General features: G+C 41.8%; 1 protein-coding gene across 1 annotated transcript; it reads left to right on the top strand.

The window, feature by feature from the left end:
* Positions 1 to 2,103: 2,103 nt before the first annotated feature.
* LOC120045120 (sestrin-3-like) lies at positions 2,104 to 15,880 on the top strand. Its single transcript, XM_038990012.1, has 10 exons — positions 2,104 to 2,327; positions 8,766 to 8,831; positions 9,113 to 9,313; positions 11,309 to 11,491; positions 11,640 to 11,873; positions 11,982 to 12,129; positions 12,226 to 12,344; positions 12,432 to 12,622; positions 12,807 to 12,951; positions 13,698 to 15,880. Exons 1-10 carry the CDS (start codon positions 2,250 to 2,252, stop codon positions 13,782 to 13,784), a joined length of 1,452 nt encoding a protein of 483 aa, XP_038845940.1. The 5' UTR covers positions 2,104 to 2,249; the 3' UTR covers positions 13,785 to 15,880.
* Positions 15,881 to 17,126: the final 1,246 nt, after the last annotated feature.

Raw genomic sequence — 17,126 nt, 5'->3', positions numbered from 1 at the left:
AGAATTTCACGAAGTAGTCAAAGTAGCTTTAGTTAAGTAAACTGTTTTTCTTAAAGGTAGCTTTAGTGTAGCTTAACTTCTTCCAGTGTGTAGGAATTTGTAGCTTGGTAAACTATATTTTCAGAGTAGCTTTCCCAACACCCATATTTAGGGGTTCACAGCGAGGCTGTCAAACCTATTTTTATTCTTAGATTTTTTTAAATCTTGACATGGTCAAATAACTCAAGTATAGATTGGTTACTTTTTTCTAATTTGGCACACAGAAACTAGAGGCCTTGAGTAACTTGGTAAAAACAAAATGCCACGATTTGCCTTTAGGTGGGTCAGTTATAAGTGGTCTCACTTAAACCCTCCACCACTATCACTAGCAGGCCCGCTAGTTTCTCGAAGCTCCGCTACAGCTAGCTTCACAGTTGTGTGCAGAGTTCGCATATGCCGGTGTAGGTTGTGCGTAGAACTGGCTTTATATGAGATTTTGTTTTGGCAAATTCTACACTGTGCTCTAACATTGTCTACATTCTTAAAATGCATCCAAATGCTACTGTGCATCCGACTCATTTTCCAGCTGTTGTTTTCACAGCTGTCCTTCCTCTCTCTCCTCGCTGCTAAGTGTGTGACTGTGAGTGAGTTGGCTCGGCCCTCCCTCACGCATCTTTGGTTCATTGGTTGACACTGCGTGTCTGATTGACAGGAACAACAGGTGAGGCTGTTAGTCTGAGCAGACAGTCTGAACGAATGTGTGTGCTTGAGCATTTAGGTCTATATTATTATTATTTTTGTTCTTTGAATCAGTTAATTCTATTCATTTAAATCTTTTGATTATTCATATCTTAATGTTTTAATATTTTTATAAATAGATTCGGCTCTTCTGATATGCGAGCCGGCTCCCAACGTTCACCACAAGAGTGGCTCTTAGAGCCGACTCGTTCGCGAACGACCCATCACTACCACTCTTGGCTGCACCCCTACACAGTCATGTAAAATCCATAGATTAGGGCCTAAGTTATTTATTTCAATTGACTGATTTCCTTATATGAACTGTAACGCAGTAAAATCTTCCAAATTGTTGCATTTTGCGTTTATATTTTTGTTTAGCCTAGTTCACTACTCCCCAGCCCTGGGTGAGAGACTTGAAAGGCAGAAGAGAGAGGAGGTGAAAGATGATGAGACATGTCTTTGCATGTCTGTGGGGCTGGATAAGTCAAGATTTCTGCTGAGTGGTTTTGTTACCACTGATGCTCTCTTTGTTTGCTGACTCAATGTTGTACTTGTATGCAATATTTTCTGCTTCCTCAACTAAAAATGCATTTCAAATTAAAGAGAATTTACAGCATACCCGCAGAAATAGGGTGACTCACGTCAGACTTACCAGTACTACCATGGCCACATACACAAAAAACAAAGGCAGGATCCTTCCTTTATGTCTGTATTTATAGTTTTTAGTATAAAGATGAAAATAATGGTTTTATTCTTGAAGATCTACCTGGCTGTAGGCCTGTGTTGCTTTGCTCTGCAAATTACTGAGCCTTCGTTTTTCATCTTGTTTGTTTACACACAGAGACACACACACACACACACACACACACACACACACACACACACACACACACACACACACACACACACACACACACACACACACACACACACACACACACACACACACACACACACCTACGTAAAACTTTATTGCCTATTACTAAAACAAACCTTGTAGACCAGAGTATGTTGTATCCTGGTTCTATCCATGCTCTTCTATCCAAATGAAATGACTTATGACAAACACATTGTAATTTATCTATACAGGATAACACAAAGAAAAGTCATCAAAGTTGATTATTTTGCTGAAGGTTGTTTTTTCCTTTATTTGGTACGGATTCAAGTTGCTTTTTAGTTGTCTTGGGTCTAATAAAAGGATGCGGGTTGTGGAAAGTTATCGCTTTAATAGCTAACTAAAGACAGCAGGCGCATGTTGTTTCGCAAACACACCCCTCTAGCTGTTGTGCGTCGCTATTGGCTGGCACATCCGGCAGAGCAAAGTCAGAAGTTTGCTCACGGAACTGCCTGGCTTTGTGTGGTGAGTGAGACTGGGGAAGACAGAGCCTCCGTATACCTCTCTCGAAAAACGGCTTCGTGATCTAACAACTCTTCGGTCTCCCCAACCCACCACTACCACACCTGCAAGAGAGTGACATAGGCCTACAGTTATTTAAAGTACAGTTTATACGACGGTTACAGTGGCGGCCAGCATGAGCTTCAGTGCGGACTCCACCTCCCCCAACCCATTTCACATGTGTAACATCTGTCAAAAGGTGATAAGGAAAAAGGTATGGTGTTTTCAGATTGATTTCTCCAAATGTTATTTTTACTAGTCGAGCAATAGCATTTTTTTTCAAGGTGATTAGTCATTCCTTCCAATTTAGATAAAACAATCATTGCACCCTATTAAGTTTTCAATTAGAATCTGCAGGAGTACAGTAAGTAGCCTATAGGCTCTAGAAGGCTTTGATTAGATCTACTGAATCAGACAGCAAACACATTTCTTTTGGGTCTGATCCTTCCCTTACTGATATTTTTGTATTACATTCTGTATTTCAACATCATCTATATAATTGCTTCAGGATCTAAATTGCTTTAGATTTAGGCCTATTTTAAATCATCTCAAATCTAATAATTTAGTCATTGATCATGGGCTTTTTTGCAGTCCAAGAACAACATGAAAGTTAATAACAGATTTGATGACAATCAGGCTGTTTTTCCATTCAGACAACAATCTGCAAAGATTGTTCCATTGGCATTGATTTAATTCCCAGGATGGTCATCAATCAGTATGATAGCAATAGAGTTGGGGGGGAATTGATAAGAGTCTCACTCACTCACTGCATGTAAATGTTAGACTCATTAGAAATGTATCTGCATTTCGCACACAGATGGCACATATCCATTACATAATTAATGTACTCAAAAACATTTAGCAGAACAAATAGAGACTGCCTTTGATATTAGTTTAGCATTGTGATCATATTTCCACTGCATCACTTCCCTTTTCTCTGCAGATTCACTGTGAAGTACCATTTGTATTTACATTTAGTGGTAATATTTGTATAGGCATGTGAGTGTATAGATTTGGACAACTATACCATTAACCTATATGCTAAAATGATTGTAATCTTTCATAGAGTACTTAAAAAACAATTATTATTGACTTCAAGTGTAATATTCATTTCAAGTACATTTCTAAAAATGTTTTGGTATATTTCTAGTTAATCCCTACTTTTATCTAAATCCACCTCTTAATTCCTATTTCTTTCTAAATCTCTACTTCGGTCTAAATCCACAGAAAAACAACATTCTGTTGAAGAACTTCAAAAGCAGCTCTCAGTCAATGAATGCATCAATACTCTGTCCTGTCCCTGTTGCCACAGTTATCGGTTTAACAACAAAACATGAGGACATACAGATTACAATGCCTAGAGACAGCTTTGTCTGTATGCACAACAGAGTCAGCCCTTTCATGACAAACATCACTGACAGAAAAAAAAAACTTTAATGTCTGCCTTCTACATTTACCAATAGATACTGGTAAATACTCTATGCCTCAATCAGATATACATATACTGGTAAAGGCAGAAACTATACATATTTTATTTTGTAGGTTAAAACCCAAAAGGTTTCATACAGGTTGTTCTCAACAGACAACCTATTGGTTGGAAATTAGAGTTTACTGAGAGATAAAACTGACACTTGACATTTTACTTAATTTATCTTTAATTATGATTAAGATTCTTGTTTTTGATTACTTTATTACTTATTTAACAAATACTTATCCCACAATTACAACTGTCTATTTGTTTTTTGTGTGATGGAGACAGACGGGTCCAGGCTCTTTTTTAGATCTGCACAGGCCAGGATATATAGGAGCACTTGAGCCACATCTCTCTGTATCATCTCAGGTAGTTGCATCAGCCACGCTGCCCCAGCAACAGACACACATCACACACAAAGGGCCAGAGGGCAGAGAGAATAGGAGAATAGAGGGGGATAGGGAGAAAGAGGGAGGGATTACTACCAGGTTGCACCTGTCTGCAGCACAGGGCATTTCTGTCTGTGTGTGTCACCGGTGGCAGTGGGAGACACAGGGCTTCAACCCAATTAGCTAAATTCACGGGAAATTGCCTGTCTGTTGACAGAAGGCACATTCAAAGGTCTGTTATGTAATAAGACATATGCCACTGGAACAGAGAGGGGTCTCTCTGACTCGTTCTCCTCCACCCACATATGTATTGAGCATACACTGTCGTTAGCTTGTGTGACATCATTTTACAGTTCTTGTTTACAATGTCCTTCATAAATAGTATACCCTTCATGTACATTTTTTAAAAATTGTATATATTTTTTCTCTATCGGTATATTGGACTTTAGCTATATTATTTGCTGTAATATTATATCTGCCTTTTCTGGAGGATGAAATTGAAATTGTAGCCAACTCTGTATGACTTCATTTAAAAAGGAGGATACTTTAAACAGGCATCCATTGTCAATCCACTGAAAATGTAAGGTTTTAGTCTGCAAAAAGGCAAAGATACCACTCTTAAAACATAGGATAGGCCTCTCTTAGTAGCTTGCTAGAAATCCTATTTGGATTTACAGTAGATACAATTTTGGTACAATGGAGGCTTTAAGAGAGGTTTAATGTCTTAATATTTAATAGTTTTAATGCTCATGTTCGTTATATAAATATGCTCGTTTAACTTTATCTGGTTTGTCATTCCAAATAAAGTGAGAAAAAAAACGTCTTGCATTGTTTGAAAAAAGGATTCTCCTGGAGTCGGTAGAACATGACTAAATATGTCAACTGTGATATCACTAGAGAAACTGGTACATTTTCCAATTACCAAACAATTGATTCACATTCAAAATCCTGTGTTCCCTAAACCTAATCCCTAAATCTAAAATAGTATTTTTTCTTGTGGGGTTAGGGTTAGTCATGTCCCCAATTTGTTTTACTATCCTTCTGAACAAAAATATAAAATGCAACATGCAACAATTTCAAAGATTTGACTGAGTTACAGTTCCTATAAGGAAATAAGTCAATTGAAATAAATGCATTAGGCCATAATCTATGGAATTCACATGACTGGGAATACAGATATCCATCTGTTGGTCACAGATACCTTTAAAAAAAAAAGTTAGGGGGCCTCCCAAGTGGCGCAGTAGTCTAGAGATCCTGGTTCGAGTCCAGGCCCTGTCCTAGCGACTCCTGTGGCGGGCCAGGCGCAGTGCACACTGACACGGTCACCCGGTGTACAGTGTTTCCTCCGACACATTGGTGCGGCTGGCTTCCGGGTTAAACGGGCATTGTGTCAAGAAGCAAGAAGCTGGGTTGTGTTTCAGAGGACGCACGGCACGACCTTCACCTCTCTCTCTCTCTCTCTCGAGTCCGTACGGGAGTTGCAGTTGGATACCAATTGGATACCACAAAATTGTGGAGAAAAAATAAATAAAATGTATAAAATAAATATATATAAGTTAGCGTTGTGGATCAGAAAATCCATCAGTATCTAGTGTGACCACCATTTGCATCTCCTTCACAGAGTTGATCAGGCTGATGATTCTGGGCTGTGGAATGTTGTCTCACTCCTCTTCAATGGCTGTGCGAAGTTGCTGGATATTGGTGCAAACTGGAACATGCAATCCAGAGCATCCCAAACACGCTCAATGGGTGACATGTCTCTTGAGCATGGAAGAACTGGGACATTTTCAGTTTCCAGGAATTGTGTATAGATGTGTATAGATGGCACGACAATGGGCCTCAGGATCTCGTCACTGTATCTCTGTGCAATCAGTTGCCATCGCTAAAATGCAACTGTGTTAGTTGTCCGTAGCGTATGCCTGCCCATACCATAACCCCACCACCACCATGGGGCACTCTGTTCACAACGCTGACCTCAGCAAACCACTCTCCCACATGACGCCAGTTGAAGCCGGGATTCATCTGTGAAGATCACACTTCTCCAGTGTACCAGTGACCATCGAAGGTGAACATTTGCTCACTGAAGTCGGTTACGACGTCAAACTCTTGTCAGGTCAAGACCCTGGTGAGAAGGGTGAGCACGCTGGGCTAAGATGGTTTCTGACAGTTTGTGCAGAAATTCTTCGGTTGTGCAAACCCAGAGTTTCATCAGCTGTCTGGGTGGCTGGTCTCAGACGATCCCGCAGGTGAAGAAGCCAGATGTGGAAGTCCTGGGCTGGCGTGGTTACACGTGGGGTCTGCGGTTGTGGGGCTAGTTGGACGTGTGTACGAAACTAATTTGTCTGCAGTTGTGGGGCTAGTGTACGAAACAAATTTGTTCACAAAATTTGAGAGAAATACACTTTTTGTGCATATGGACAATTTCTGGGATCTTTTATTTCAGCTCATGAAACATGGCACCAACACTTTACATGTTGCGTTTCTATTTTTGTTCAGTGTAGTATTTAAAAGTATTTTTACTTAGTTACTTTACACCACTGCCTCTGGGAAGAGATCTCTTTAACCTCCCTCTCTCCTCAGAGCTCTCAGTACATTAAGTTCAATAGATGTACAGGTGTGACATACACAACCTAACATAAATCCACACTTTAACATGCCAGACTCAAACGCGCACGCATGCACACACACACACACACACACACACACACACACACACACACACACACGACAATGTGAACCATAAAGCTGCCGTTCTTTCCTCTGCCCAGGACTTGATCCCAATGTTCCATGGCTAATGTGTGTGCACACAGGCTGTTTGCTTATCTCAAAAGGTTACAAGAGGAGGGGGTTACTTTACCTCTGAGCAAACGGATTGATGCACAAAGGCCTGGCTGTTACATTTTAGTCACTTAGCAGACATTCTTATCCAGAGCGACTTACAGGAGCAATTAGGGTTAGATGCCTTGTTCAAGGGCACATCGTTAGATCTTTCACTTAGTCGGCTCAGCGATTTGAGCCAGTGTACTTTCGGTTACTGGCTCAATGCTCTTACCCGCTGGGTTTACCTGCTCTCCATTTACATATCAAATCTCACTTCTATAAAGTGCATTCGGAAAGTATTCAGACCACTTCCCTTTTTCCACATTTTGTTACATTACAGCCTAATTCTAAAATTGCTTCAATTAAATGTTTTTCTCAGCAATCTACACGCAATACCCCATAATGACAAAGCGAAAACAGGTTAGACATTTTTGCACATTTACAAAATAACAATAAATACCTTATTTACATAAGCATTCAGATCCTTTGACATGAGACTTGAAATTGAGCTCAGGTGCATCCTGTTTCCATTGATCATCCTTGATGTTTCTCCAACTTGATTGGATTCCACCTGTAGTAATTTCTATTGATTGGACATGATTTGGAATATATAAGGTCCCACAGTTGACAGTGCATGTCAGAGCAAAAACAAAGCCATGAGGTCGAAGGAATTGTCCTAGCTCAGAAACAGGATTGTGTCGAGGCACAAATCTGGGGAAGAGTACCAAAACATTTCTGCAGCATTGAAGGTCCCCAAGAACAGTGGCCTCCATCATTCTTAAATGGAAGAAGTTTGGAACCATCAAGACTCTTCCTGGAGCCAAAACTGAGCAATCGGGGAAGAAGGGCCTTGGTCAGGGACGTGACCAAGAAGCCGATGGTCACTCTGACAGCGCTTCAGAGTTCCTCTGTGGAGATGGGAGAACCTTCCAGAAGGACAACCATCTCTGCAGCACTCCACCAATTAGGTATTTATGGTAGAATGGCCAGACAAAAGGCACATGATGGCTTGCTTGGAGTTTGCCAAAAAGCACCTAAAGGACTCCCACGAGAAACAAGATTCTCTCGTCTGATGAAACCAAGATTGAACTCTTTGGCGTCACGTCTGGAGGAAACCTGGCACCATCCCTACAGTGAAGCATGGTGCTGGCAGCATCATGCTGTGGGGATGTTTTTCATTCAGCGGCAGGAACTGGGAGACTAGTCAGGATCGAGGGAAAGAAGTACAGAGATCCTTGATGACAACCTGCTCCAGAGCGCTCAGGACCTCAGATTGGGGCGAAGGTTCACCTTCCAACAGGACAATGACCCTAAGCACACAGCCAAGACAACGCGGTAGTGGCTTCGGGACAAGTCTCAATGTCCTTGAGTGGCCCAGCCAGAGCACGGATTTGAACCCGATCGAACATATCTGGAGAGACCTGAAAATAGCTGTGCAGAGACGCTCCCCAGCCAACCTGACAGAGCTTGAGAGGATCTGCAGAGAAGAATGCGAGAAACTCCCCAAATACAGGTGTGCCAAGCTTGTAGCATCCTATCCAAGAAGACTTGAGGTTGTAATCGCTGCCAAAGGTGCTTCAACAAACTACTGAGTAAAGGGTCTGAATACTTATGTCAATGCAATATTTCAGTTTTGTTATTTTGAATTAATTTGTAAAAATTTCTAAACCCATTTTTTCTTTGTCATTATGGGGTATTGTGTGTAGATTGAAGGGGGGAAAAAACAATTGTTACATTAGCCCATATTCTAAAATTGATACAATGTGGAAAAAGTCAAGGGGTCTGAATACTTTCCCGAAGGTACTGTACATGCCCTCTTTTTCACTTAATTTAAGTTTTTTTTCTTTGTTTCCCAACATGGCTGAGTTCATTTAGGTTGTGCTTAAAGTGGGGTTGTACATCTAAGTTCCTTGTGTACTATGGTTCCTTAGCTAACCCAGTTTCCTTATCTACCGCTCTTGTCTCATCTCAGGAAAAAGGAGTCAGAGTGCCGCGACCCTTCTCCAGTGGACCCAGTGCCTTCATTCCAAAGGAAGAGGTGAGAAAATGCTTTCGTTCTGTCTTTAAGCTATATTTCCCCCTGTCCTGCTTACACTCTCGTTTTCTGTCACCTTTGTTTAATCTCTAGACCTTTTTCCCCTTTGTCTTTCTTGCCACCTTTATCTTCTCCTAGCCTCGAATTTAGGTGTAAACCATATTTTAGATTACAGCAGCAGCATTTTTACTGTAACACGATTTCAATACACACTGCCTAACTGAAACCTCTCTCTTCCCTGTCCTGCCGGACCCCTTCCCCCTATCCCTCCTTCCTGGTTCCAGATTGTGGAGGCGTCCCAAGTGGACCCCCTCACAGAGCAGCTCCTAGCCGAGGCCTACTCTCCGTCGGGCCATGTGGACCACCTGACCCAGGTGATGGGACTGCACCCCCACTACCTGGAGTCCTTCCTGCACAGCCAGTTCTACCTGCTGAGGATGGACGGCCCCTTGCCTCTCCACTGCCGACACTTCATCGCCATCATGGTAAACACTGGAGTAGGATGAACAACAGATTATCATTGGGTGTGTCTAAAATTGCATCATAGTTCCCTATATAGAGCACTACTTTTGACCAGAGCCCTGGGAACTCGTCAAAAGAAGTGTACTGTATATAGTGTGCCATTTCAGACGCAGCCATTGTTCCCTGCAATGGTTGAGGTTAGTATATAGGTAAGGTAAGCTGATCCTACAGGCAACTTCTACCTGAAGCTGCATGATACAGGATGGGTCAAAGGTCAAGCTAAGCCGAGGGGGATGTCTCCTGCATAGACACGTCCTCTCTTAGATTTTCCCTCCCTGCTCAGGAGACCTACCTAACACATCTTCTACTGATTTTATATCATCTCCATATTCACCCATTTCCCTAACATCCAATGGCTGTCCCGACGTGACGGATTATATTTTTCTTTATGGTGTTTAAACTTTCGTCTCAGTGCTGAGATTCCCCGGAGGGAGAGGGAGAGGTGTGCGCGCGCTTAGGCATACTGGCCACTCAACACCTCCATCTGTGGAGCTTTGTTATGCAGTCATCTCAGAGGGTCCTCCCAGCCCACCTCCAACTCACCCAGTTCCTGATGTGGCCCACAACTAGGCCAAAGTCTGCCCCCTCACTCTTCACGACACAGCATGTTATGTCAGGAGGAACAGCTGAATGCAATGCATTGTTAAAGAACCATGTGGAAACAATCAATGTGCAGTTTAAAATAAGTCATGCTTAGAATTGACAGTATACAACATGCATATAAAATATTAATTTAGTATAGATCATGCATATACAGGCAATATGTATGCTTTATATAAGTCTACCATGCCAGCTACATGGTGAATACCAACTGAAACAGGACTGTTAAATACAGTACTACCCAGAATATTTATTTTATTTTTATTTCACCTTTATTTTACCAGGTAGGCTAGTTGAGAACAAGTTCTCATTTACAACTGCGACCTGGCCAAGATAAAGCAAAGCAGTTTGACACATACAACAACAGAGTTACACATGGAATAAACAAACATACAGTAGAAAAAGTCTATATACAGTGTGTGCAAATGAGGTAAGATAAGGGGGAGGTAAGGCAATAAATAGGCCATGGTGGCGAAGCAATTACAATATACCAATTAAACACTGGAGTGATAGATGTGCAGAAGATGAATGCGCAAGTAGAGATACTGGGGTGCAAAGGAGCAAGATAAATAAATAAATACAGTATGGGGATGAGGTAGTTGGATGGGCTATTTACAGATGGGCTATGTGCAGTGATCTGTGAGCTGCTCTGACAGCTGGTGCTTAAAGCTAGTGAGGGAGATATGCGTCTCCAGCTTCAGTGATATTTGCAATTCGTTCCAGTCATTGGCAGCAGAGAACTGGAAGGAAAAGCAGCCAAAGGAGGAATTGGCTTTGGGGATGACCAGTGAGATATACCTGCTTGAGCGCGTGCTACGAGTGGGTGTTGTTATGATGACCAGTGAGCTGAGATAAGGCGGAGCTTTACCTAGCAAAGACTTGTAGATGACCTGGAGCCAGTGGGTTTGGCGACGAGTACGAAGCGAGGGCCAGCCAACGAGAGCGTACAAGTCGCAGTGGTGGGTAGTATATGGGGCTTTGGGGACAAAACGGATGGCACTGTGATAGACTGCATCCAATTTGTTGAGTAGAGTGTTGGAGGCTATTTTGTAAATGACATCGCCGAAGTCAAGGATCGGTAGGATGGTCAGTTTTACGAGGGTATGTTTGGCAGCATGAGTGAAGGATGCTTTGTTGCGACATAGGAAGCCGATTCTCGATTTAATTTTAGATTGGAGATGCTTAATGCGAGTCTGGAAGGAGAGTTTACAGTCTAGCCAGACACCTATAGTATATAGAACAAGAATATAAATAGTTTAGACAGTAGAAAACAATATAGTATATGCAGTAAGGGAAGAGTTTTCCCAGTAGGCTATAAATAATAGAAATATGAAAGCCTCCCCTCTTTCTCTCTGCAGGCTGCAGCGCGTCATCAGTGTTCCTTCCTGGTGTCTCTGCATGTGCGTGAGTTCTACAGGATGGGGGTGTGTCTGGACTGGCTGAAGGGCCTGCAGTACGTCCCTCAGAGACTGAGGAACCTCAACGAGATCAACAAGCTCCTAGCACACAGACCGTGGCTCATCACCAAGGAGCACATTCAGGTTAGAACACAGACATGCATAAAACATACACATATTCAAGTACATTATCCACATATGCACATACTGTATCTATTCAAAAACACGACTTTTATCCACATACGCACACAAAGTAACTCACACCAAACCTTTTTCTTCCCCTCTACTTTAGAACTTGGTGAAGACAGGCGAGCACAGTTGGTCTTTGGCAGAGCTGGTCCATGCTGTGGTCATATTGGCCCATTTCCATGCCCTGGCCAGCTTTGTGTTTGGCAGTGGCATCAACCCCCAGGTTGACACACAAAACACCAACGGCTTCCAGGCCGTCTACATCAGCAACTACTGTACATGTGACCTGGCCAGCGACCATCACCTGGACCGAGATCTCAGCAGTACCAGCCCTGAGGTGAGATTTAATTATGTGTGTTTGTAGGGATTGTGTTGGAAATGTATCGAAGTATGTGTAACTCTATTGTCATAATAATAGAGTTCTGGTTTGTTGTGTGTGTTTCAGAACACAGACTCGGTCAGTGAGTTGGAGGCGCTGATGGACAGAATGAAGAGGCTGCAGGAGGAGAGAGAGGAGGATGAGGCCTCGCAGGAGGAGATGGCCACACGCTTCGAGAAGGAGAAGAAAGAGAGCCTACTGGTGGGCTCTGGAGGTACTGCAACCACACCTGTTCCTGTTGTCTCTCTCTCACTGAGTAAAGGGATTACGTGATTACTGATTATGATCCATCTCCATTATGACTCTGCAGATTTGGAGGATGAGGTGATGCCCACATCCAAAGTGTCTCAGTTTGTGGAAGATGCCACCTTCGGGTACCAGGACTTTGCTCGACACGGGGAAGACAATCCACCAACTTTTAGAGCACAGGTGGGTGATAATGGAAAACCTTAATTCCACTGTCATGCCTGAACAACTTCACTCGCTTTCTCGCGTTCTCTCTGTCTCTGTCTGTAGGACTACTCGTGGGAGGACCATGGTTTCTCTCTGGTCAACAGGCTGTATTCAGACATCGGGCTGCTGCTGGATGACAAGTTCCGGACAGCGTGTGACCTGACCTACTACAACATGGCCAGTCACGAGGACGTGGACACCACCATGCTCCGACGTGCACTCTTCAACTACGTGCACTGCATGTATGGCATCAGGTAAGGCATCAGTGCCCTCTCTGTCACATACATTTGTCATTCACTATCAAGTGTGGACACTTAGCATTAATCAAGTTAGTGTGATAATGATAATATTTAAATGAGTGAGTAAGTGTTTATTGAAGCCCTGAAGTAGTCCATAGCAGACCGTAAAGTGATGCTCCAGGCTTGATGTCCTGTGCAGATATGATGACTATGACTATGGGGAGGTGAATCAGCTATTGGAACGCAGTCTGAAGGTCTATATAAAGACCGTAACGTGTTATCCAGAGAGGACCACTCGTCGCATGTACGACAGCTACTGGAGGCAGTTCCGCCACTCCGAGAAGGTTAGAAAACTGCAGATGCTCGTGTTTGTCAGAGTGTATAATTGTATGGTGTTTATGTACGTGTGTATCCTTTGAAAAACAACGCTTTGCTTTACACTGTCAACAGCCACAAAAAGGATCTTGTGAATCCTGATATGTCTTTGTAACTAGGCCAGAGTTCAGTGGCAGGGCTGGTCATGCTGTTAGATTGTGTTTCTGCAGGAGGCTTTGGCTCATGAGTACACTAGGACTATTGAGCAGAGCTGGAGGAAATGAAGCTCTTGGCCGCAGGAACATGCTGTTATTGTGTTTTGAGTTGTTCTGCAGAGAGGCCCCCTGTTGGCATCTGACTAGGCTGAAAGAGATAAAAGACGAGCTCGAGTTATTATTAGAACCAGCAGTGTGGAAGTGGGTCATTGTCTTGTTTTTAATGCTCAGGTCAAGACAACCTGGAACAAATGTCTCATCCCTGACGTAATGAGGACAGCAGCATTCACTTTAGTTAGTAATTATGTCTGTACAAGCATCTTTTCCTTCAGACCCCATTAAAACGTTTCTCAACAGAATCTCACTTGGTTTACATATCCGACTCAGTGAGATGTCTTTTGTCTCTTATAGCCTTCTGCTACATTCTGCAAATGCATATCCATTTTACAGCTCAATGGCTGTCCATACTGCAGTTCATACCATTCCAGTTATATAAAGTAACTGCACTGTGTTATAGTATGTATGGTATGCTAATCCTCTGGCCACCATGCCCATTCCAGGTCCATGTGAACCTACTCCTAATGGAGGCCAGGATGCAGGCAGAACTGCTATATGCCCTGCGCGCCATCACACGCTACATGACCTGACCAACCACAGCGGGCCATCTGTCTCCACCTGACCAATAGAAACCCCAGCCCACGTCCGCCCAACACCGCTACTGGCCTTACCCCTCTCCAGAACCCCAGGAATGCAGCCTCTGGGAACCAGGAAACTGTCTCACTACCAGGCACATGTCTCTAACACTGGCCTCTTACTGTATGGTTGGATGGGGACTTTGACCTATTTTCTTTTAGCTTAATGCCCTTTTAAAAGAGGAAGTATGTGAAAATGAAGGAAATCCTACTGTGAGTGTGTAAAAATTGTGAAAACGGGTGCACGTTTGACTTCTCATCCTTTTTTGCCAAAATTGTATTGCCAGTTTGGCTTTAGTGACATAGTAAAGGGGTTGGAGTTCATGACAAACTTTAAAAATATATATATTTATCCAAGCAACCTCAAAGTACTGCACTGTGCTCTAAGGAAGATACTGAATAGCCGGAAACGGTGTTGCACAACGTAGAATATACCTCAATGTAATGCCTTGATTTGGTACAGTCCCACCAATATCAGGTGCAAGATTAAAATGTTATCTGATTGAGAGAGCAAGCCCTTTTGTGGCACTATTTTAAAATGTGCAATATTTTTACATTTTTTGCAATTTAAAAAGGTAGACTCAGCTATATGACGTTGCCATGAGCAGCAACGCAGCTATTGAGATGAGTGAGATGCAAGACTTCACTCTAACAGTCCCACACAGTATCTTCGCATGTGTATGAGTTCGCTTCACACTTACAGCGTGGTAGCCACGAGACCAAAACAGAAGTTGAACCTCTCGCTTCATCACTCTTAGTTGTTGCAGAAATTGACCCACTATGCTGTTTACTTTATGCATCTGTCATATCGCTGAGTTTACCTTTAAAAGGCTGTGACAGAATAGTTATGCTTTTCAGTATATTTATAGCTTTGTCAATAAATCTGGCTAATTAAAATATTTCTAGAGAACTATTTATCTGCAATGTTTGTCCTAATACAGAATATAAATCACAGCAGGTAGCGCACAAGATTTTGTGGCAACATTATCAGCAATTTTAGGACTTCTCTCATCCTGCTCTGTGCCTAATGTTTCTCACTGGGTCTGTAAGACATTAAGATAGCATACTTGTCTATTTCTACCAAAGATGCCGTGTACAGATGTTAGATCCATGAGACAATTTCAAAACATTTTTATATTCCATTAGGAAGTACATTTTTAGAACTGCGTAATGCTGGGAATGTGCTCTTTGTTTTTGTTTTGTTTTATAATTACTGAAGTATCACCACATGAGTGTATTCCTAATCCTAAAATCTGCACTGTTAACTTTCTCACCAGCATTTATTTGATGCTTATTTCTTCACCAGTGTAGGGTTGAAAAAATCCTGGTGTTTTTGTGAATGATTGTTGCTCTTTGCACATCTGTATCTGCAAATGTAGGAACTGCTGATGGCAGTGTCAATCATTTTTGCAGATATTTACTGTAGGAAAAAAAACTCCCAGTTGGAAATATGCAAGAAATGTCAGTATTTCCTTAAATCCTCTCCCTCTCAAATCTTTCTTGCATTTAATTTCTCAGATGTGAAATGTGTCATATTGTAGCACCCCCCCACGTATAGGTTTAATTACAATGTTTAATCAATGCCATTGTGAACTCAGATGACATTCACCAAAGTACTGTTTACTTTTTGCCAACCTACCTTTTAAAAGGGATATTTTTTTCATTAGTACACATAATCATGATGATGCTGTATTAACAGTGGACTAAAGAAAAAAATACCCAAATAGTTTGAGTGGATTTTCCCTTTAAATTTAGAGTTTTCCATATTTTATTTTAATAAATATCTTGTGTTAACAATACCAATTAGAATATGTATCATCTGCATTATAACTGATGATGGAAGCGGAGTTGTCCAAACTTTACAAAATTATAATCTACTGGTCTGAGAGTGAAAGCTGCACTTCTCTCTTTCCCAGATTGTGCTTCAGGATTGTTGTAATAGTTTTGGGAGGTCGTGCCTTCATCAAAGTCACATTGTCATTTGCCTCCCCCCCCCAAAAAAGCTAAAAGGACAACAGTGCAACTGAAACTGTACCTCACACAGTGCCTGTAAGGGCATTTTCAAAACAATAAAGAAGTTACAAATACATCTATGTGTTCTGTTTATTTGATATATCAACATGCATACTGGTAACTTGATGTATGTGTGTATCTGTAGCATCAGTCAACATTTTAATAACTCATTATAGATAGAAAAACTGTGGCATGAAAATTAGGCTATTTAGAAAAATGTCTCCCACAAATACACATACTGTAAAATCGGGTTTCAAAATTGCTGTTTGATCTAAGAGGTTCAACTGGTTAGCTAGACATGATAATGCCACAGAACAATGAGCCAGATATTTCATTGGATGTATAAGTGTGAAGCATCTGCTTGGCGTTTCCACTCACTGCCAAATATGGTAATGAGAGGAAGACCAATGACCGGCAGATGGAGAAGTTGGATTTTGGCTAACATTACGCAAATTTTCTCATTAATTAAACGTTTGATCTCAATACTGTCTTCTGTTCCCAAAACTAGAATATGTTACGAACAGAGTGGACTAAGTCATGTAGATTTTACCCTTTGCCAAATAAAAAACAATACTGTTGTTTAGAAGGAGGCGAATTGAGTTCTTGCACACACGCATGTCACAGAGTAGGCTTTGGATGTCAATTAAGGCAGCAGAGGGGTTGGGTTAAATGCGAATGACACATTTCAGTTGAATGCATTCAGGTGTACAACTGACTAGGTATCCCCCTTTCCCTTCCCTTTCCCTAACGGAAATATGCAAATATGTGCTAGAACGTGCCTATAGGATCTCGTTAGTGCGTGCTTGGCTCTGCCCCCTCCTTGACTAAAATACAGTAGAATAGAATTCAAAATATACATATGCGATGAGTAAAGCTGTATGTGAACATGATTTTAACATTATTAAAGTGACTGGTCTTCCCCTATTAAAATGGCCAGTGGTTCCAAGTCTATGTACAGTGGGGAGAACAAGTATTTGATACACTGCCGATTTTGCAGGTTTTACTACTTACAAAGCATGTAGAGGTCTGTCATTTTTATCATAGGTACACTTCAACTGTGAGAGACGGAATCTAAAATCCAGAAAATGACATTGTATGATTTTTAAGTAATTAATTTGCATTTTATTGCATGACATAAGTATTTGATACATCAGAAAAGCAGAACTTAATATTTGGTACAGAAACCTTTGTTTGCAATTACAGAGATCATACGTTTCCTGTAGTTCTTGACCAGGTTTGCACACACTGCAGCAGGGATTTTGGCCCACTCCTCCATACAGACCT

Source organism: Salvelinus namaycush, chromosome 3, assembly GCF_016432855.1.
Source record: "Salvelinus namaycush isolate Seneca chromosome 3, SaNama_1.0, whole genome shotgun sequence".
Taxonomy (NCBI): domain Eukaryota; kingdom Metazoa; phylum Chordata; class Actinopteri; order Salmoniformes; family Salmonidae; genus Salvelinus; species Salvelinus namaycush.
The sequence above is the reverse complement of the archived record's forward strand: the minus strand, read 5'-3'. Positions and strand labels throughout refer to the sequence as shown.

Excerpts from the sequence above, each read along its gene's own strand:
- LOC120045120 (XM_038990012.1), top strand. The coding sequence starts at position 2,250 with ATGAGCTTCAGTGCGGACTCCACCTCCCCCAACCCATTTCACATGTGT. Across the intron at positions 2,328-8,765 it reads AAAAGGTGATAAGGAAAAAG|GAAAAAGGAGTCAGAGTGCC; the intron begins GTATGGTGTTTT and ends GTCTCATCTCAG. Across the intron at positions 11,874-11,981 it reads TCAGCAGTACCAGCCCTGAG|AACACAGACTCGGTCAGTGA; the intron begins GTGAGATTTAAT and ends TGTGTGTTTCAG.